Source organism: Podarcis filfolensis (assembly GCF_964270895.1).
Source record: "Podarcis filfolensis genome assembly, chromosome: 2".
NCBI lineage: Eukaryota > Metazoa > Chordata > Lepidosauria > Squamata > Lacertidae > Podarcis > Podarcis filfolensis.
In genome coordinates, this window is record NC_139605.1 from 8,937,183 (window position 1) to 8,957,514 (window position 20,332).

Genomic DNA, 20,332 nt, shown 5'->3' on the forward strand with positions numbered 1-20,332 from the left:
CCCTTTTTTTGCAGGAAATTCCCTTATTCCAGCGCTGCTTCCCACTGCTATCCCGGATTGTTAGCTATCCCGTAGACTGTCCCCAGGACAGGTGAGGCTGCTGATCCCTTATTTTCAAATCTCAAAGTTGACAGCTATGGACTGGATAGGGGGAAGGAAGGAGGGCAGTTTAAATAGCCTTTGCTACAGCTCAAAGGCGAGATTTTCTTTGGCTGCAGATCCAAACCAGCCCCAGCCTGAGCTCCCGACCTAAAACCAAACTACATTGCAGGGTGGTTGTGCGCGGAACTCTCGCCCACTCGTGGCTGAAATGCCGGGGTCATTGCAGCACTGGACTCCACTGCAAGGCTTTTGTGTGCTAGCAACTCAGCTCCAGCCCCACCTTCAGCCTGGCAAAGGGATATGATAATTGGTGCGCCTATATTGCAGGGTTGTTGTTGTTGCAATTAACCACCCATTGCAGGGGGTTGGACTAGATGACCGTTTGGGTCCCATCCAACTCTCCAGTTTTATAGTTCTGCGAGTCTGTCTCAGCCTGGACCCTAACCTGCAACATTAACAATGTGGTTGCTGTAAGCTAGAGCACCCCACCCAACAACCTGTAATACTATAATAATTATTATTTATTTCTTATACCCCGCCCATCTGAGGGATAATAGGCTAAATTTGCATTGGGATTATTTGCAAGGTCAGGCTTACTTTTTTTAAAAAAAACCTCACAACCTTGAATTTTATGCACCAAATAAAGAGTGGAGTTATGGATCCTTTTTCCATTGTTATTTTTCTGTTACCTGCTGGGAAACCGCGGTAAAATCCTGCATCTCTCCATAGATAAACAGGTCGTTGGCACCAATATTTTTTTTTTAATGGTTTCTCCAACGTGAACCCGGGAATTTGCTGTTCTCACCATGAGATGTGTCGCTCTTCCCTTTTCTCTCTGCACTCTCTGGATTTTTGGCGAGGGCATCTCTGTGATCATTTCCTCCTTATTCTACTGGGGGAAACCCAAGCGGAGTTTGAATTTCCCAGGCGCGGCCAAGGCGACATCGAAGGAGGAGAAGGGGCGGAAGAAAGCCTTGCAAAAGGATCAGGTGAGAACATGGATATGCACGGGAGCTTCTCTTTCCGCGCCCCCAACGGAATTCCTTGAGGACTAGTGCCTTGCTCAGTGCAGCCTCCCATCTAAACACAAGATTCCTAATCTTAGTATACCTAATAGGAAGGGATGATTTGGTCAGCAGTGGGCCTCACCTTTTACGTTTTCTTCCCAGCTTTTGCTGGTTCTGAATGTATTAGGGTGACCTCCTGCAAAGACCGCAGAGCTTTTTTGCACCTTTAATAATAACTGTGTGTGCAAAAGAGGGCATGTCTGCTAACACAGCATATCCTGCCAAGCTGAAAGAACCTCTTTTGCACAATTAATTAAAGGTACAAGAGTCTGGTCCCCATTTGCAGCCAGCCCAAACCCCTACAATGAAATATACTTAAATGTGGAACAATGTGACTTATATAGTATACGATGGTGATAAGTGATTACAAATGTTGTGTTTTGTTTTAAGCTGGCTTGCATTGTTAAGTGTCTTTTGTTTGCATATTTTTGTCTGCTAATATTAAACGAAAAGGCGAGGTTTAAGGGAGGGCAGCTCCCACCTTCGTTGCCTAGCTTTCAATGCACCTCTTTTCCCTTGCCCTTCCGCACCTGAGAGGTGTGTTTCTGGGGTTCACCCTGTTCTTGTAATTGTACATTGTTTTAGCAGAAGTTTAATCCTGCGTTTTTGCTATTTTTGTAGCCCACACTGGGAGTGTGCTGTGAAGGTGAGAAATCCTATAAATGATTAAGATAGTTCCAATACATCATCATCATCATTTATTTCAATAAATGATGATGATAATAAATTATAGCTATAATAAGCCCAAAAAATGATGAGGAAGATTTTGATAATAAATAAAAATAATAAAAGTACAAATAAATAATGATGGTAATAAATTATAACAATAATTCCAGTAGAGGATAAGGAATAGCAATAATAATAATAATAATAATAATAATAATACAATAAATAATTATAATAATAGATTATAGCTATAAAAAGCCCAATAAATGATGAGGATATTGATAATGAATAAAAATAAAAAGTACAAATAATTAATAATAAATTATTATCATTTTATAACAATAATAATTCCTGTAGAGGATAATGAATAGTAGTAGTAGTAATCATCATCGTCGTCATCTGCTCTGGTGATGACAACCAGCTTGGATGGCTTTAAATGAGAATTGGACAAATTCAGGGAAGAGAAATCTATCTGTGCTACTATCCGTAAAGGCTGGAGGCAGAAATGCTTCTGAATACCGGTTGTTTTTTATGCTCGTGTCCTGCTTGCAGGTTTCCCGTTCATTGCTGTCAACTTTTCCCTTTTCTTGTGATGAATCCTATTCGGAATAAGGGAATTTCCCTTTAAAAAGGGAAACGTTAACAGCTATGTTCCCATTGGGGCCTCTGGTCAGCCACTGTGAGAGCAGGATGCTGGACTAGATAGGCCCTTGACCTGATCTGGCAGGCAGACTCTTATTATGAGAAGCTATGAAGCACAGGCAGATATAATTTATTAGGCTTCTGATTCCACCCTCCAAAAGCCTTTGTGCACGACAGGAGAAGGAACTTTGTCTCTCGTTGCCGCACCACAATTCCCATCAGCCCCAGAAAACGTTGGCCGGTGGCCAGTGATGGAGTTGTAGTTCAGGAGCGTCTGGAGAACCAAAGTTTCCCCACATCTGATTCTTTGTGGCTAAGAGGACGAAAAATCTTTCTCTGGGCACCCCTTTCTTTCCTGTGAAGTGTTGTAAACAAAACATCTGCCCTTCTTCCCTTATGGGGTATCCAAGAGCCCATATAGAGTCCTTACGTAGGTTCCCTATTGGTGGGAGAAAATAACAGAGGCCAACCAGAGAATATTGAGAAGCAAAGCAGCTAGTAAGCTTGATCTTTATTGATCTGTTGCAACAGGGTGTTCCCCTCACACGCAGGAAAGGAGGAGGACCCAGAACAAACGTGTGCCTGCCTTTATATAGACATTTTAAATTCCCTGCCCTGGAGCTCAAGACCACCCCTCCATACATCATACATACATCACTGAAAAGGCGGTCTACAGCAGAAATGCGTTGTTTATCTCATCTGACAGGTTACCTGTTAATGCTCACTTGATTGGATACCCTGGGGAGCCTGACTAGTCTTTTGTAATGATAAATACTTAGTTCCTGAGCCAAGTCACAGGCTCACCCTATTCAAACACAGACAGACATACCCTTAAGACAGGATTTGTGAAGGAAAAGACGATGGGGAGGCTTTTCCATTTTCCTTTGACCTTGCAGAGAAAACATTTGGTCAGTTTGGGAACCAAACATGGTTTCAGGTCGGTCTTCCTGTGCTGATCTATGTACGTGCTTGGTTGGTACATTTCTGAACATTTATTATATATCTAAGAATTTTAAATTCTTATCACAGAAGCACCTGGGTTCTTTCTTTTTTCCCCTGCCTTTTGCAGCAAAACCTTTTTTGTGGGACTGGCTAGCCGCAGCTCGAGCTTCGCCCGCCATTGGCTTGAAAAAGGAAAATGGCCGCCGAGCCAGGAGATACATTGACCTTGAGCCTACCGCCCGGTGCTGTGCTAAAGCAGAGGATGAAAGTGGAGGAGCCAGACCCAGCCGAAGTGGGGAAAGGCTCTCTTGCCATGCAGGATGGGAGTATGAGGGAATTCTGGGAGAGAAACGTGTCGGGCCACGTCAAGCAGGAGCCACAGAAGGGGCCGCAGCAGCCATGGGAGGCCCAGTTGCAGGAGTTCCTCAGAGCGATGGAGTCTTCCCACTCCGACAGGAGAGACCAGCACCAGAGGACGTTGGCGTTGCAGGATGAGGCCCAAGCTGGCCTGTCTCCAGGTGGCGCCAGGCCACGCCAAGTCCCTTTCCCGCCACATCCCAGGAGAGAAGCCAACAACCTGCTGGCCAAAGAGGAAAGAGAGAGTGGGAAAGTGAAGGAAGAGGAGGTTGGTCCTGACGCACTGCGGCAACACTTCCGGCAGTTCGCCTACCAGGAGGGGCCTCGAGAGACTTGCACCCGGCTCCGGGAGCTTTGCCACCGGTGGCTGAAGCCAGAGAGGCACACCAAGGAGCAGATCCTGGAGCTGGTGATCCTGGAGCAGTTCCTGGCCGTCCTGCCCCCGGAGATGCAGAGCTGGGTCGAGGAATGTCGCCCGGAGACCTGCGCCCAAGTCGTTGCCCTGGCAGAGGAGTTCCTACTGAGGCAGCAGGAGGACGAGAGACTCGGAGGGAAGGTGAGAGGTTTTAGCGTAATAAACGGCCCATACCGAGTCAGACCCAGGTCAATATTGTATACACAGACTGGCAGGGGCTCTGCAGGGTTTTCAGGCAGAGGACATTCCCATCTGCTGCATGCAACGCAGATGCTCTGAGCCAGTGCGGTGTAGTGGTTAAGAGCGGTAGTCTCGTAATCTGGGGAACCGGGTTCGCGTCTCCGCTCCTCCACATGCAGCTGCTGGGTGACCTTGGGCCAGTCACACTTCTCTGAAGTCTCTCAGCCCCACTCACCTCACAGAGTGTTTGTTGTGGGGGAGGAAGGGAAAGGAGAATGTTAGCCGCTTTGGTACTCCTGAAGGGGAGTGAAAGGCGGGATATCAAATCCAAACTCCTCTTCTTCTTCTTCTACAGCCCTAATATGGTTCGTCCCAGTGGCTTTGTACCGAACCATAAGGCCGCATCCGCTCTATGCATTTAAAGCCCTGTTGTGCCACTTTATTTTTCTTCCAAAAAAATTTATTCATTTTATAACACAAATAAAAAACACAAACAGAAAAGACAAACCATACAAACAAATTCTTGTCATCTCCTTATTTTCTAAACATTGTTAAGTGGGCTTCCCCAAGTCCCACCTATCTGATTTTCTTTTTACTTCATCTTTAGCAGTTTACATATATCATACCGTATTTTTTGCCCTATAGGACGCACTTTTTCCCCTCCAAAAATGAAGGGGAAATGTATATGCATCCTATGGGGCGAATGCATGCTTTCGCTGAAGCCTGGAGAGCGAGAGGGGTCAGTGCGCACCGACCCCTCTCGCTCTCCAGGCTTCGCGCAGCTCTCCGCAAGCCGTGGGAGCCCGGCGATGGGCTCCCACGGCTTGCGGAGAGCTGCCTGTTCTTGGGGCTGGGGTCGGGGGTAGCTTGGGCTTCCCCCGCCCTAGCCCCGTGCCTGGGGGGGAAAATAATTTCCCCCCCTTTATTTCCCTCCCAATTAACTAGGTGCGCCTTATGGGCCAGTGTCCCCTATGGGGCGAAAAATACGGTAATTTCTAACCATCTTTCCCCCGCTCCACTTATTTTAACCATAAAAACTTCACATTTTATCACTTATAAAATACACTATCTTCTACTTCTAACCCTACCGCCTATATCCACTTCCAAAGCTATTCTAAGATTTAAATATTAACATATTTTTTTCAAATATTCCTTAAACTTCTTCCAATCTTCTTCCACCATCTCTTCTCTCTGGTCTTGGAGTCTCCCGGTCAGTTTGGCAAGTTCAATATAGTCCATCATCTTCATCTGCCATTCTTCGATAGTTGGTAAATCTTGTCTGTTGTGCCACTTTAAACAGTCATGGCTTTCCCCAAAAATTCCTGGGAACTGTAGTTTATTTAGAGTGCTGAGTGGTGTAAGGAGACTGCCTGCATAGAGCTGCAATTTCCAGAGTGGTGTAGCAGTCGGTCCCAGTGAACTCTGCTTCAATTCAGAGAGTGAACTCAACTGCAGAAAGGGCTACTTGTGGGCCACACTACTTGTGTAACCTTTAGGGGGAACTAGCCAGGATTTCATTTCATTTTCATTTTTAGTTTGTATACCGCCTTTCTATGTTACTATACACAAGGCAGATTCCAAGCTGAAGAAGCAACAAAATAGACAGCAAAGATCACACACATAAAAACAAGCTGATCCAACACAAAAAGTCACAGTAACTTTAACTTATATCAATAACTGATTGGAATATAATAGTAAAATTAAATACCAGCAAATAATAATTAAACAATTTACACTTATCAATTACAGCAGGGGTCAGCAAACTTTTTCAGCAGGGAGCCAATCCACTGTCCCTCAGACCTTGTGGGGGGGCAGACTATATTTTGAAAAGGAAAATAAAAAAAGAACAAATTCCTATGCCCCACAAATAACCCAGAGATGCATTTTAAATAAAAGCACACATTCTACTCATGTAAAAACACGCTGATTCCCGGACTGTCCATGGGCCGGATTTAGAAGGCAATTGGGCCGGTTTCGGCCCCTGGGCCTTAGTTTGCCTACCCATGAATTGCAGTAAAGAACTACTGTAATCAATAAAAATAACAGCAAGTCGCAATGCATAAAATTTCACAAAACATACAAAACTATGTAAAAGAATCAAATTTATCGGCTACTTGATTTATCGGCTACTTTTAAAATGAGGCTGCATTTTAAATTGCATTTTAACCTGTATTTTAAATTGTGTTTTTCCCCCCATCATGTTTTTTACTGTGATTTTATTGATGTTAGCTGCCCTGAGCCCAGCTCTGGCTGGGGAGGGTGGGGTATAAAGAAAATTTATTATTATTATTATTATTATTATTATTATTATTATTATTAAATTGAGAAACAAGGATTCCTGTTGGGCAGAGGGCAGGGGTGATTGTCGACAGAAACATGGCACCCACTTTTATTTGGAGGAAAAGCGAGCTGTGGGTCCTCCAATCTGGAACACAGATGAGATCGGAGGGCCTGCGGACACTTTTTCTCCAAAATAAAAGTAGGGCGGTTAAGCAGGCTAGTTTTCAACACAATGTGTAGCTTGGCCCTGCAATAAGAAGATGGGTGGGCATTTTTAGATCTTAACACGACATTCTGAGTGCTTTTATTTATTTATTTAAGTGAGACCCTCGCTGTTTCTGTCTTATGTGCTGTTCAAGGAGGCGGTACGGGCCTTCCCTGAGGCGGAACGGGCTCCACCAGATACCTGGCCGAGGCCTCACTTCAGGGAGATCAAGCAAGAGGCCGACAGAGATGCCACCTTGCTTGGTAAGGCTTTTGTTTTTATTTCTTTGTCTTCTTTTAAGAAAAAATTTGGTGCTCTGAAATCGCAAAAGGGAATGTTGAAGCTGCAGCGGCTCGCTGGGAGAATGGGTGGCGAACTCAGATACAATCATACCCTGGTTCTCGAATTTAATCCATTCGGGGAGTCCGTTTGACTCCCAAAACAGTTTGAAAACCAAGGCACAGCTTCCAACTGGCTGCAGGAGTTTCCTGCAGCCAACCGGAAGCTGCGGAAGCCGTGTCAGATGTTCGGCTTCCCAAAATCATTTGCAAACCAGAACACTCACTTCCGGGTTTGTGAACATTCGGGAGCTGATTTGTTCGACAACTAAAGCGTTCGGCTACCAAGGTACCACTGTATTCTGATTAGGCCCTCTCAGAGGTTCAGAGAAGCCCGGCCTGCTTCCGGCTTTTGAGGCCGCTAGCCATAAAAATAAAAACCGAATGTCTCACACATGTGATCCAGCACCAGCTACAAGTAGTTGTCTATATAATCAGCTAATCTGAGAAGACATGTTCATCCTGGTCTAATTTTGTGCCATCAGGGCCCATATATTTTTATTAGTATTTATTTTTAACTCCTTAAGGTAACAAAATCTGCATCAGCTAACATTTTTTTTGGAAACTAAATGACATCTCTTCCTTGCTTAAATGTGCAGCTCTGAGCTGAGAGTGTGTGTCAAAGGACAAGTTGCAAAACTTATTAAAGACCCCCAAATTTATGTACTGCTTTGAAATCCTGTGTCAAATACCGTTTTGTGCACTGAGCTGACGAACTTTGCCTGTGCTAGCTATGTTGTCGGTTAAGTTTCATATTTACAAGTATAAAATCTTTATCACACACACACAAAAAACCGCTGTGGTGAAGGTGAGTTCAACATCTCCTGAGACATTAGTAGGATCTGCATACAGCGTTAGGGGAAAGGAGAGGAGCAACCCTGAAAAGCTGATCTACCTTCCTGTGGCTTTTTCCAAATCTCTCTCCCCCCCCCCCCGTTTTTAAAAATACAAACCCCACATACCCCCAACCCTGTCAGAAACAGTTCATGCAATATAAATAATAAACATTAAGTTTGTCAATCATTTAGAAATAATTACATCAGTCTTCTGCTCTCCATCTTAACAGATTGTCCCAAAGTGAGTCATGGGCAACTGGCGGTGAGAAGATAACTTTGTCTTTTCCAGAGTAATAATAATAGTAATTTATTACTTATACCCCACCCATCTGGCTGGGCCTCACCAGCCACTTTGGGCAGCTTCCAACATAATATCAAAAACACAATAAAACATCAAACATTAAAAACTCCCCTAAACAGGGCTGTCTTCAGATGTCTTCTAAAAGTCAGATAGTTGTTTATTTCCTTGACGTCTGGTGGGAGGGTGTTCCACAGGCCGGGCGCCACTACCGCACCGTACACTTCCTTCCTGTCTTGAGCCTGATTTTCGCCCACTTTCTCTTTTAGCAGAGGATAATAACACCTGGATTATTTTCCCCACTCTAGCATGTTCTGCGGGGACACGTCGGAAGGAGAGGAATCACCCAGGCAACGCTGAGGAACTGGAGCCGTTTGTAGTGTTGTCAAGGGAAGACGAGCAAAACATCACCAGTCCAGCAGAGGACTCTAAGAGCCTGCAAGGAAACAAACCAGAAGCACAAGGCGGGAAATTCATTAATTCTCAGGGTGGGTACGAGGACCTGGACGACAGCATCGCGCCACAGCCAGCCGCCCTGAAAGGTGAGCAGGAAAACACAGGGGTTCAGTTGGGGCAAGTTCTCAGGCTGAGGTCCGATCTCATAGTGCACGAGAGGACACTGACGGGCGAGTCCCAGTACAAATGTTCAGTTTGCTGGAAAACCTTTTGCCGCAGGAACGTCCTCATCACTCATCAGAGAATCCACACCGGGGAGAAGCCGTACAAATGCTTGGACTGCGGGAAAAGCTTCAGCCAGCGGTCACACTTGATCTTGCACGAGAGGACTCACACCGGCGAGAAGCCCTACAAGTGCTCGGACTGCGGGAAGAGCTTCAGCCAGAGGCCCCACCTGGTCAAGCACGAGAGGATCCACACCGGTGAGAAGCCCTACAAGTGTCCCTACTGCGGGAAGAGCTTCAGCGACCGCTCCACCCTGACGACCCACAAGAGGACCCACACGGGGGAGAAGCCATACACGTGCGCCGACTGCGGGAAGAGCTTCAGCGACCGGTCGTCCCTCATCGCCCACAACCGGACTCACACGGGCGAAAAGCCCTACAAATGCTCCGAGTGCGGGAAGAGCTTCAGTCACCAGTCGACCCTCATTCGACACGAGAGGATCCATAACGGGGACAAGACTCTGAAGTGTTTGGAAGCCGGGAAAAACGCCGTCTCCGTCTTGGGGGCAGATAAGAGACCCCGCTGGGGGGACAAGCCCCCAGTGCCGTGGACCAATTCTGTGAGTTGGGGAGAGCCTCTGTCTCTGAGCCTCAGCAATGCCCCTTCTGAAAAATGAAAATAAAATCATAATCTGCATCAGAGGGTTGTTTGGAATAAAATAAAATAAAATTTAAAAAAGGTAAATACAATAAAGATGATGAAGCATTTTGGAAAACGAAAAGGGTGCTCGTAGTCTTTTTTTGCAGATTTCACCCTGCTAGTTTTGCTAGCAGTTATTTGGACACTTAAAGGTAAAAGGTAAAGGGACCCCTGACCATTAGGTCCAGTCGTGGCCGACTCTGGGGTTGCACCGCTTATCTCGCTTTATTGGCTGAGGGAGCCGGCGTACAGCTTCCGGGTCATGTGGCCAGCATGACTAAACCGCTTCTGGCGAACCAGAGCAGCGCACGAAAATGCCGTTTACCTTCCCGCCGGAGCGGTACCTATTTATCTACTTGCACTTTGACGTGCTTTCGAACTGCTGGGTTGGCAGGAGCAGGGACTGAGCAACGGGAGCTCACCCCATTGCGGGGATTCGAACCGTTGACCTTCTGATCGGCAAGTCCTAGGCTCTGTGGTTTAACACACAGCGCCACCCGCGTCCCATTTGGACACTTACTTTATGGTAAACTTTATGGTGACAGTAGTTTTTCAAATAGATTGTAAAATAAAGATGGTCTTCCTCAGGACTTTTGCAGCTGCCTTGTAATTTTTATAGCAGAGATGGGAAACCTGCTGTGGCCCTCTAAATGTTTGGGCAGATTCGCACCAAATGCACATGATATGCTGCAAAAAATCCTGGTTACTGACGTTTGTTAAGGGGGCTGGGAATTGTAGCTCTGAGGGGAAAACTACAGTCCCCAGAATTATTTCAGACTGGTGCTCATTGGGGCTGGTAGGGCTAATGGCAGGGAGACCAACAGTAGGTGGAGCCAGTGACAGGCAGATCCAACTACAGTTCTAGTTGTCACAGAATCATAGAGTTGGAAGTGACCCCAAGGGTCAACTAAATAGAGATTTTGTCCCAATCCTCTTCCCTGCAGATCTGCATACTGATGGCTTGTCTAGTCTAGCATCCTTTGGACAACCAGAAGCCTCAATGGGAAGCCGCCGCCCCGCCCCCACCAGCAGGACCTTGTATTCAAAGGCATATACAGCCTCTGACGGCAGAAGAAGAACCTAGCTGTCAGGTGTCTTATCCGTTGATAGCCTTACCCTCCATGAATTTGTCTAACTTCCTTTCAAGAGGGCCTTCTCGGTAGTGGCTCCCGCCCTGTGGAACGCCCTCCCATCAGACGTCAAGGAAATAAACAACTATCTGACTTTTAGAAGACATCTGAAGGCAGCCAGGTTTAGGGAAGTTTTTAATGTCTGATTGTGCTTTTAAGAGTCTGTTGGGAGCCGCCCAAAGTGGCTGGGGAAACCCAGTCAGATGGGAGGGGTATAATAAATGATGATGATGGTGATGTTGTTGTTGGCCATCACCGCCTCTTGTGGCGGTGAGTTCCACAGTTTATGCCCTGCGTGAAGAAGTCCCTCCTTTTGTTAGGGGATCCATGCTGTACTGTTAAAGCACCCAATGCACCTTTAAAGAACACAACTCCCACCCCCCAACAATCCTGGGAACTGTAGCTTCACCCTGGCAGAGCTACAATTTCCAGCACCCTTAGCAAACTCCAGTTTCCAGGTCCTTTGAGGGCAGCAATGTGCTTTCAAGGTGCATTGCTTAAATGTATGGGGTGGATGTGCTGGGAGAAAAACTCTTCGCTGCTCCCTTTTTCCACCTCGCGAGTCATTTTTTACCCCCTTTCTCGCCTTTTCTCTAATTAAAATGCCCCAAATTAAATTAAAAATTAATTTAAATTTAAATTTAAGAAATAAATTAAAAAGCCTCTAATTAAAAAGCACCTTTCCCCATAGGGGAGCTAGATATAATTCTATAAAGCAAGGATTTCCCAGACTGGTCCTTGGAGGTTTACGCCCTCATATTGAAGCTTAGGTATCAGGTGCACGAAGGAGTTAAAGCTAACGAGTCGATGCCCAGAGGGGCTAGATTTTTTTAGGCGAGGCGGGAAGGCTGGCGGCGAGCAACCCGTGAGGTCATTTTCTGTTCCGCCCACCGTGGGAAAGTAGCGTTTGAATTTCCCACGCGGGGCAGGCGCAGCTGGATTGTGGTTTCCCTCCTTCTTGGAGCTCCGGTGAGTCGAGGCGGAGGGCGGGGAAGGCTAGTAGAGGAGAAAAGACGAGCCCAGAGGAAAGTGCATGGGATGAGGGCAGGAGGAGGCAAGTCAGATGGGAGGACAGGACGTGAAGGAAGTCTGCATTATGGCATTGTAGAGGTGGAAGGGACACCGAGGGTCATCTAGTCCAACCCCCTGCAATGCAGGAATCCAGGACAGATGGCCTGCCGACCTCCGCTTGAAAGGTTGCTGGCAAGGAGAGAAGAGTTCAGAATCTGCCCCCTTCTCTCCCTCAGCCTGTGTTGTTTGCATTTGCTCAGTACTACGTGCGGTTGGTCCACCCTTTGGGAAGTTTATCCCTTGAGAGTCTGGGCTCTGATGTTGACTATGTTCCCCTAGATGCTCAAATAGGAAAGCGGGAAAGGGGGTTAGGAAGCCCAGAGGCTACTTGATGTGGTCCACACTGATGGACAGTGGCTCTCTGGGGTTTCCTATTCACAAAAGAAGAACTTTTTCACACAATGCATGCATGCAAGCAAAAACAAACAAACAAACAAATAAATAAATAAATAAATAACAGGTAGGTGTTGGTGTGGTTGCTCGAGAGCAAACAGGCAAGACTCCAACCTGTCTTTTCCAGGCTTTATTATCTGTACAAACTATTTTACAGTGCAGAGCGTCACAAGTCCATGTCTGCTCAGTCGCCAGCAGAATCTGGGAGTGGGCGGTCCTTATACCTTCCCCAGCATAACAGTCGTGTGACCCCCCCATCCTTCTCCTCCTCTCTCTGCGCGCAAACCTACTGCGCAACTTGGGCGCTGGCAAAGGGGGACTTGCCTCCCCTCCCCTTTGCTCAGGCTCGGTGTTGAGGCTCTCCCTAGCATCTTCTGATCCCTGCGCCCCCTCCCCACTGGAGGCAGGGCTTCCCTCCTCGCCAGAGGAACAACTGCTTCACAAGACCTTCGGAGGCTCCACCTCTCGCCTCTGAGCTGATGGCAGTTCCCTGACACCGCCCTTCCCGGTTCAGAAAACTGGGCTCAAACAAATTTAAAACACTTAATTGATGCAACAAAAAACACCTTAAAATACAGTATAAAACGTGAATAACATTAAATTCAGAATTCAAAAATCAATTTAGGGGGAAAATCCATCCAATAAACATTAGATGACATTAGCAGATCTATGGAACTCACGCACACAGGTCGCAGCGATAGCCGCCAATTTGGGGGTTTTAAAAGAGGATTATACAAAATGATGGAGGTTATAAATGGCTGCTCAACTATGCTGTGCTTCCACAGCTGGGAGGCAGCAATACCAGTTGCTGGAATACCAGTTCTGGATACCAGTTGTTGGAAACCACAGGAGGGGAGAGGGCTCTTGTGGTCGAATCCTGCTTGCTGGTCTGGTTGGCCACTGTGAGAACAGGACGCTGGACTAAACGGGGCATTGGCCTGATCCAGCAGGCTCTCCGTATGTTCTTAGGACAACAGAGGCTGAGTTACTTGATCAGATCAACCAATGTTTTGACCCTGGAAAACAGCTTCATATACTGTACTTATCCTGTTTACCAGAAGTAGGGAACTTATGAACCTACAGATGTTGTTGGTTTGCAGCTCCCCTCAGCACCAGCCAGCATGCCCAGTAGTCGAGGATGATGGGCTTTGTAGTCACACAACCACCAGCGCTCTTTGGATCTGGTGGGCCAGGCTTCAAATGCCCATTCAGCCATGAAGCCTACTGGGTGGCCTATCTCACAAGGTTGTTACGGGGATGAAATAGGGGGAGAATCAAAGGTTTGAGACATGCTGGTCTAAATATTGTCAGCTGACTCTCTTTCCGCAAGGAGGGAAGAAAACCTTGCTAGTCCGGGAGGTTGAATTCAACCCCTTAGAAACACACATATGTTGTTGTTACGCAGTTAAACAGCAGTGCTGTTTTTCAGGTTGGCTTTGGTCTGGGAGAAGGAGAGGGAAAATGGCGAACGAAGGAGGGGGTTCAGCTAGCGGCGTCCACGTTCAAACTGCGGTGGAGAAGCGGGCGAAAAGAGAGGAGGAGGGCGGAGGAGAAGAATCGCGGCTTGACTCAAGAGAAGACCCACTTGCTATCTGGAGCAAGCGCACGAAACAATTCTGGGTGAGAGCCAGACTGCATGAGATCACAAAGGAAAACTATAAGGGACCACAGCCACACAGGGAGGCCCAATTGCAGGAGTTCCTGAGGAAAGTGGAGTCTCCCCACTCGAGAGAGGACAACTCGCAGCCACTGGTGCTGCAGTCTCTCATTTCAAGGGATGGTTCTCTGTCCTCTTCTGGCAATGCAGCTGATATTGGTTGGCAGGAAATAGGAGAGAAGACTGTGAGCTGAATGATGCCAGGCTTCTGCAGGGGAGGCCAATGGACTGAGAGCGGCCTCTTGGGTGAAGGCAAGGCCAGCCGCAGGGAAGTGAAGGAAGAGATTCCAGATGAGGAGTTGGCCGACCTGTGGCAGATCTTCCGGCGATTCCGCTATCTGGAAGGTGACGACCCCTGCGAGGTTTGCCAAAGGCTCTGAGAACTTTGCCACCGGTGGCTGAAGCCGGAGAGAAGCAGCAAGGAGCAGATCCTGGATCTGGTGATCCTGGAGCAGTTTCTGGCTGTCCTGCCCTTGGAGACGCAGGGCTGGGTCAAGGAACGGGGCCCGGAGACTTGTGCCCAGGCTGTGTTACTGGTGGAAAACGCCTTACTGATGCAGCAAGAAGGCAAGAGACAGGAAGCTCAGGTGAGAGATTGGAAGTTGCTCATTTCTGAAGAGTTTTTAAATACATATGGCCTAGTCAGAACATGAATGGGAGAAATAAGGTACAGTGGTGCCTCGCAAGACGAAATTAATTCGTTCCGCAAGTTTTTTCTTCTTGCGAGTTTTTCGTCTTGCGAAGCACGGTTTCCCATAGGAATGCATTGAAAATCAATTAATGCGTTCCTATGGAGACCGCCTTCAGACCAGGTCCGGGGACAGTCTGTCCCCGGACCTCTTCTGAAGGCTGGCGGGGGGAGAAGGACTTTTCTCCCCACCGCCAGCCTTCAGAACAGCCTTCTGAAGGCTGGCGGTGGGAAGAAAAGCCCTTCTCCCGCCGCCAGCCTTCAGAAGAGTTCCCCCAGGGCTGCCTAGGCTGCGCCCCTCGTGCGGCCCGAGCGCCCCTCGTGCGGGGCAGCAGGCTGCTATCCGCAGCTTGGAGAGCCCTGCGGGGAACTCCTGCAGGGCTCCCCAAGCTGCGAATGTCTGCCCCGCGCGAGGGGCGCTCTGAAGCAGAGTGCCCCTCGCGCGGGGCAGCAGGCTGCTATCCGCAGCCTAGGCAGCCCTGGGGGAACTCTTCTGAAGGCTGGCGGCGGGAGAAGGGCTTTTCTTCCCACCGCCAGCCTTCAGAACAGCCTTCTGAATGTTGGCGGTGGGGAGGAAAACCTTCCTCCCACCGCAAGTCTTCAAGACAGGTCCGGGAACAGAGGAGAAGGCGCTCCGCGCTTCCCTGCTGTCCCCGGAGATTTCCCTATGGGCTTTCATCTTGCGAAGCAAGCCCATAGGGAAATTCGTCTTGCGAAGCCGCTAAAAAATCGGAACACCCTTTCGTCTTGCGGGTTTTTCGTTTAGCGAGGCATTCGTCTTGCGGGGCACCACTGTAGTTGAGTATAGAGGGCAGACAGGGGGGTTGTTCTCACAGTGGCCAAACAGATGTCCATGAGAACAGTAGAAGCCTAGTGCAACAATGGTCTTCCTGATTGTGATTCCCAGTACAGTGGTACCTCGGGTTAAGTACTTAATTCGTTCCAGAGGTCCGTTCTTAACCTGAAACTGTTCTTAACCTGAAGCACCACTTTGGCTAATGGGGCCTCCTGCTGCCGCTGCGCTGCTAGAGCACAATTTCTGTTCTTAACCTGAAGCAGCACTTTAGCTAATGGGGCCTCCTGCTGCTGCCGCGCCACCGGAGCACGATTTCTGCTCTCATCCTGAAGCAAAGTTCTTAACCCGAGGTACTATTTCTGGGTTAGTGGAGTCTGTAACATGAAGCGTATGTAACCTGAAGCGTATGTAACCCGAGGTACCACTGTATGGTATTCAGAGAAACAGTGTTAGAAACACTGATATATAAGCAAATTGTCAAACGGCACCTTAAACCTAGGTTGCGGTCACCACAATGGAAAGTCTAGGCGCCATTTCCCCCTCAATGGAATTTGTTATTATTATTTATTCATTTAATTTTTATACCACCTTATATTTTAAAGAAAAAAATCTCAAAGCAGTTCACGGTACATTGACACATCAAGTAAAACAACCCAGAAGAAAATTAATTGAAGCTTCGATGAAAGTATTTCAGATCCTTCTCGAAGTGACATTTTGCTTTCCCCATATTTATGGACCGACTTAATTTATAGAGATGCCCCATAGCAGAAGAACTCTAGGAAGCCAGTGTGGTGTGGTAGTTAGAATGTCGGACTAGGAACTGAGAGATCAGGGTTCAATTCCCCACTCAGTCATAAAGCTCGATGGGTGACCTTGGGCCAGTCACAGCCCCTTAGCCTACCTTAAAGGGACGTTGTAGGGATTCACTGGGGGGGGCGGTGAACCATAGACTCCTTGGAGAAAAAGGTGGGAGACAAATGCAATAAATGAGCTCTTCTGCTTAGCTACTTAAGAAAGCTGGAAGGGACCAGTCAGGTGGAGATGTCACTAGCCAACCTGGCATACAGAAATCTCACAATTGGACCTGTGCCAGTTGTAAAATGTGCCTGGTGAATTTCAAATACAGTCGTACCTTGGAAGTCGAACGAAATCCATTCCATAAGTCTGTTCGGCTTCCAAAACATTCGAAAACCAAAGAGCAGCTTCTGATTGGCTGCAGGAAGCTCCTGCAGCCAATCAGAAGCCCCGACAGACATTCGGCTTCCAAAAATCATTTGAAAACCAGAACACTCACTTCCAGGTTTTGATCGTTTGGGAGCCGATTTGTTCAGGAGCCAAGGCGTTCGAGATCCAAGGTATGACTGTACAGTGGTACCTCGGATTAAGTACTTCATTCGTTCTGGAGGTCCGTTCTTAACCTGAAACTGTTCTTAACCTGAAGCACCACTTTAGCTAATGGGGCCTCCTGCTGCTGCCGCGCTGCCAGAGCCTGATTTCTGTTCTCATCCTGAAGCAAAGTTCTTAACCTGAAGCAGTATTTCTGGGTTAGCAGAGTTTGTAATCTGAAGCGTATGTAACCTGAGGTACCACTGTACTGCAGAGAAGTATCCTTGCCTGCAACAGCAGCTATTGTGACTAGTAGTCACCAGTAGCCTTATCCTACCTGAATTTAAGAACCTGCAGAAGGCCTTGCACCTGAATCAGGCCAAAGGCCTACCTAGTCCAGCATCGTCTTCCTACAGCGACCAACCAGAGGAGCAGAACCAGAGCACAATACAACTACTCTTCCCAACCTGCAGTTTGGAGCAACTGGTATTTGGTGCCATCACTCCTTCCGCCATTGTGACCAGCAGTCACTGATAGTCGTCTCTTCCCTGCATTTGTCTGGTCCTTTTAAAGCCACCCAATTTGGTGGCCGTCCCTGACTCTTGTGGAAGTGAGTTCTGTAGTTCAGCCCTGTGCTAAAGAAGTCCTTCCTTTTGCCTGCCCTGGATCTCCGAACTTTCTGCCTCATTGTGGTTCCCGCCCCCTGGGGTTCTGGCGTTAGGAGAGAGGGAAGGGAACCCTGCCTTCTGGGACTGCCCTCTCCAAGCCTTGGGCCTGTTCCCTGAATGGGATCCTCACTTGTTCTTCCAGGTTCCGGAGCTTTGCAAAGGAGAGAAGGCGCTTCTATCCGAGGCCAAGGAAGATCAGGCGGACACCTGGCAGGGGCCGGTTTGCATCAAGGAGGAGGACGAGAGTGCGAGTGCCATTTCCTTGGGTAAGAATTTGCTGTTGCTGAGATGGGAGAATTGCTCAGTTGCCTTAGAATGTGTTTCCCCCTCTTTTCCCCTTTCTCCAGTCAAAATGAGGAAGAACATCCAATTGACTCTGGTGAATTTTCGTAACTCTCAGAAAAGAACTTACGCTATTTGGATGCTCTTTTGCACGTATTGCCTAAACACCATCTTCTAAGGCAGCCCTGTTTAGGGAAGGTTTTAATGTTTGATGTTTGATTGCATTTTTAATATTCTGTTGGAAACCACCCAGAGTGGCTGGGGAGGCCCAGCCAGATGGATGGGATATAAGCAATAAATTATATTATTGTTGTTGTTGTTTTAGCCTGCTTCTTGATGTTCTTTCTCCCCTTGAGACATGGAATGACTCATGTTGGGAATCTCTCTTGATGCCCCTAGGCGATGAGAGGACATGGGAGATGGAGCAACATCAGCCAGAACATTGTGGGGTGGTGGAATCACTGGGAAGTACCAAACAGAACATTCCTCACTGTCCTGCCTGGGGGAAAAGTTCTGGAAGCCCACAGCAGAATCCCCTAGTGAGGAAAGAGGACGAAGTTGCTCAGTGCGGGCCTGTCTTTAGACAGAAGCCTCACCTGACTTTGCACGAAAGCCCCCATTCAGGAGAGAAGCCATTCAACTGCTCAGCTTGCGGGAAGAGCTTCAGCCACCGCTCCAACCTCAGTGCCCACGAGACAGTCCACACCAGAGAGAAGCCCTATAAGTGCGCCGACTGTGTGAAGAGCTTCAGCCACCAGTCGCACCTCATCGCTCATCGGAGAATCCATACGGGAGAGAAGCCTCATAAGTGCTCGGACTGTGGAAAAAGCTTCGGTAATCCGTCACATCTCAAAGCCCACCGGAGGATCCATACAGGAGAGAGACCCTACTTGTGCTCCGAGTGCGGGAAGAGCTTCAACCAGAGATCCATCCTTATTGTCCATGCAAGGACCCACACGGGAGTGAAGCCGTACACGTGCGCCGCTTGTGGGAAAAGCTTCAGCCAGAGCGCAAACCTTACAGCTCACGAGAGAATCCATACCACAAGGACATTCCGTTATGCAACAGAGCTCTCCGAGGAAAGGAACTGTCTCAGTACCACAAACATGGCAACAACCTCAGTTGAGGAGACCACATAGAAGAGCTTCTGTACCTGTTTAACGCTTCTTCTTTTTCAACCTAGTAGATTTTTAAGTGGAAAGGAAATGTTTAAAGTTGATAATAAAACTGTAAGCCCTGAAAGGCAGGGGCGATGTGTGGACTCTGCCCTGTGGTTCTGTGAATTCTGTGGCAAGAAAACATGAAGTGTTTGGGAGGGATTTTCTTACAACCTTTTGTCAATTGTTTTTATTTATTTCATGAAATCCATACACCACAAATTACAGATTCGAAAATATTTCAAACCGTCAAACTTAATCGTTTAAAATATCTGCATAAATCAGAAATGATACCCGTGGATGGGGAAAAACAGTGGTTAAAAATACTGTGGTACCTCAGGTTAAGTACTTAATTCATTCCGGAGGTCTGTTCTTAACCTGAAACTGTTCTTAACCTGAAGCACCACTTTAGCTAATGGGGCCTCCAGCTGCTGCCGCACCACCAGAGCACGATTTCTGTTCTCATCCTGAAGCAAAGTTCTTAACCCGAGGTACTATTTTTGGGTTAGCAGAGTCTGTAACCTGAAGCGTATGTAACCTGAAGCGTATGTAACCCGAGCTACCACTGTAATGCAAATTAATTAAAATTCTATTTATATTTAATTTTAAAACTCACCCAGTTAAGTTAATAGATTGTTAAATTATTTAAACTGTAATTTGCTTTGAGACTTTTCTTTTGGTAATAATAAATATAATGGATAAGGATTATTTATTATCAGGCCCAAAAATTATATACAGGGGAATCCCTGCTTACACAAGGGTTCCATTCCTGGCTGCTGTGCACATCAGTGGGACACGCACAAGTCCGTTCTGCTCCTGCCCCGCCCCCTTTCGGCACCCAAAACTGCACATCAGCAGACAACCATGTGCTGATCGTATGTGAGTGGCAAAGGTGCCTGTATTACTATATCAGCACTGACTCTGAAGCAAAGCTGCAAGCTGCCCTTCAGGTCGGCACCTTTCATAGAATTAGAAATACATTCAAAATCAGTTCTTTAGTAAAAAAATAAATAAATCTTAATAAATCCAAATTAATTCATGTATAAAAATATATCTGCCTATGAGACAGCAGGGACTATAGAATTTTTCCAAAATCAGTGCTGACTCATAAATGACTCATAAAGGTAGCTTCAAAGCTAAGCTCTTTTATATATGCCTAAAGTCGTCCACAGGTGTTACTGATACAGAATTATGAGAAACTAAACTTTTCATTACAGGTTCTGGCACCCTTCTGCTGACTGAAACAGGATAACAACCCAAAATCTTGGAATGTATAAGAAATCCAGAACAAATAATAGCCAACCCACACAACCCAGCTGCAAAAGCTAAATCACGTTATTCTGCAGAAACACTGAAATAACATAGCAGTTACGTAACAGGATGAGAGAGATTGAAGGACCTGGGGAAACAAAAGCAAGCTTTTGCTTGGTGCCAGGAAAGCACAAAAACAGAGTCCATGTTAGCCTCTCCAGGGAGAGCATTCCTCTCCCCTCAAAGCCACTGTCAATTTCATTTT

At 47.2% G+C, this 20,332-nt stretch overlaps 4 protein-coding genes across 7 annotated transcripts in view; 2 read left to right on the forward strand and 2 right to left on the reverse strand.

The window, feature by feature from the left end:
* LOC310756746 (uncharacterized protein) overlaps window positions 1-20,332 on the reverse strand; it is a 1,375,527-nt gene that overhangs the window by 1,263,763 nt on the left and 91,432 nt on the right. The window lies entirely within an intron of this gene.
* LOC310756726 (uncharacterized protein) lies at window positions 942-9,730 on the forward strand. Its single transcript, XM_083601356.1, has 4 exons — window positions 942-1,091; window positions 3,547-4,332; window positions 7,011-7,119; window positions 8,637-9,730. Exons 2-4 carry the CDS (start codon window positions 3,616-3,618, stop codon window positions 9,623-9,625), a joined length of 1,815 nt encoding a protein of 604 aa, XP_083457482.1. The 5' UTR covers window positions 942-1,091; window positions 3,547-3,615; the 3' UTR covers window positions 9,626-9,730.
* LOC310757153 (uncharacterized protein) lies at window positions 11,665-18,989 on the forward strand. 4 transcript variants are annotated; one of them, XM_083602361.1, is made up of 4 exons: window positions 11,665-11,747; window positions 13,672-14,486; window positions 17,520-17,643; window positions 18,059-18,901. In XM_083602361.1, the coding sequence occupies exons 2-4, from the start codon at window positions 14,454-14,456 to the stop codon at window positions 18,796-18,798; spliced, it is 897 nt and encodes a 298-aa protein (XP_083458487.1). In that variant the 5' UTR covers window positions 11,665-11,747; window positions 13,672-14,453; the 3' UTR covers window positions 18,799-18,901. The 4 variants fall into 4 exon arrangements, with proteins under 4 accessions (XP_083458487.1, XP_083458488.1, XP_083458490.1 ...); XM_083602362.1 differs by lacking the exon at window positions 13,672-14,486 and having other exon boundaries at window positions 11,670-11,747; window positions 17,520-17,756; window positions 18,059-18,989; XM_083602363.1 differs by lacking the exons at window positions 11,665-11,747; window positions 13,672-14,486 and adding an exon at window positions 16,355-16,738 and having other exon boundaries at window positions 17,520-17,756; window positions 18,059-18,989.
* The window catches only part of LOC310756585 (uncharacterized protein), a 70,630-nt gene continuing 66,022 nt past the window's right edge, over window positions 15,725-20,332 (reverse strand). The window contains exon 6 of the transcript XR_014544935.1: window positions 15,725-15,780. The gene's annotated coding sequence lies outside the window, so the exon portion shown is untranslated. The remainder of the gene's footprint in view (window positions 15,781-20,332) is intronic.

Excerpts from the sequence above, each read along its gene's own strand:
- LOC310757153 (XM_083602361.1), top strand. The coding sequence starts at position 14,454 with ATGCAGCAAGAAGGCAAGAGACAGGAAGCTCAG. Across the intron at positions 14,487-17,519 it reads GCAAGAGACAGGAAGCTCAG|GTTCCGGAGCTTTGCAAAGG; the intron begins GTGAGAGATTGG and ends TTGTTCTTCCAG. Across the intron at positions 17,644-18,058 it reads TGCGAGTGCCATTTCCTTGG|GCGATGAGAGGACATGGGAG; the intron begins GTAAGAATTTGC and ends TGATGCCCCTAG.
- LOC310756726 (XM_083601356.1), top strand. The coding sequence starts at position 3,616 with ATGGCCGCCGAGCCAGGAGATACATTGACCTTGAGCCTACCGCCCGGT. Across the intron at positions 4,333-7,010 it reads ACGAGAGACTCGGAGGGAAG|GAGGCGGTACGGGCCTTCCC; the intron begins GTGAGAGGTTTT and ends GTGCTGTTCAAG. Across the intron at positions 7,120-8,636 it reads CAGAGATGCCACCTTGCTTG|CATGTTCTGCGGGGACACGT; the intron begins GTAAGGCTTTTG and ends TCCCCACTCTAG.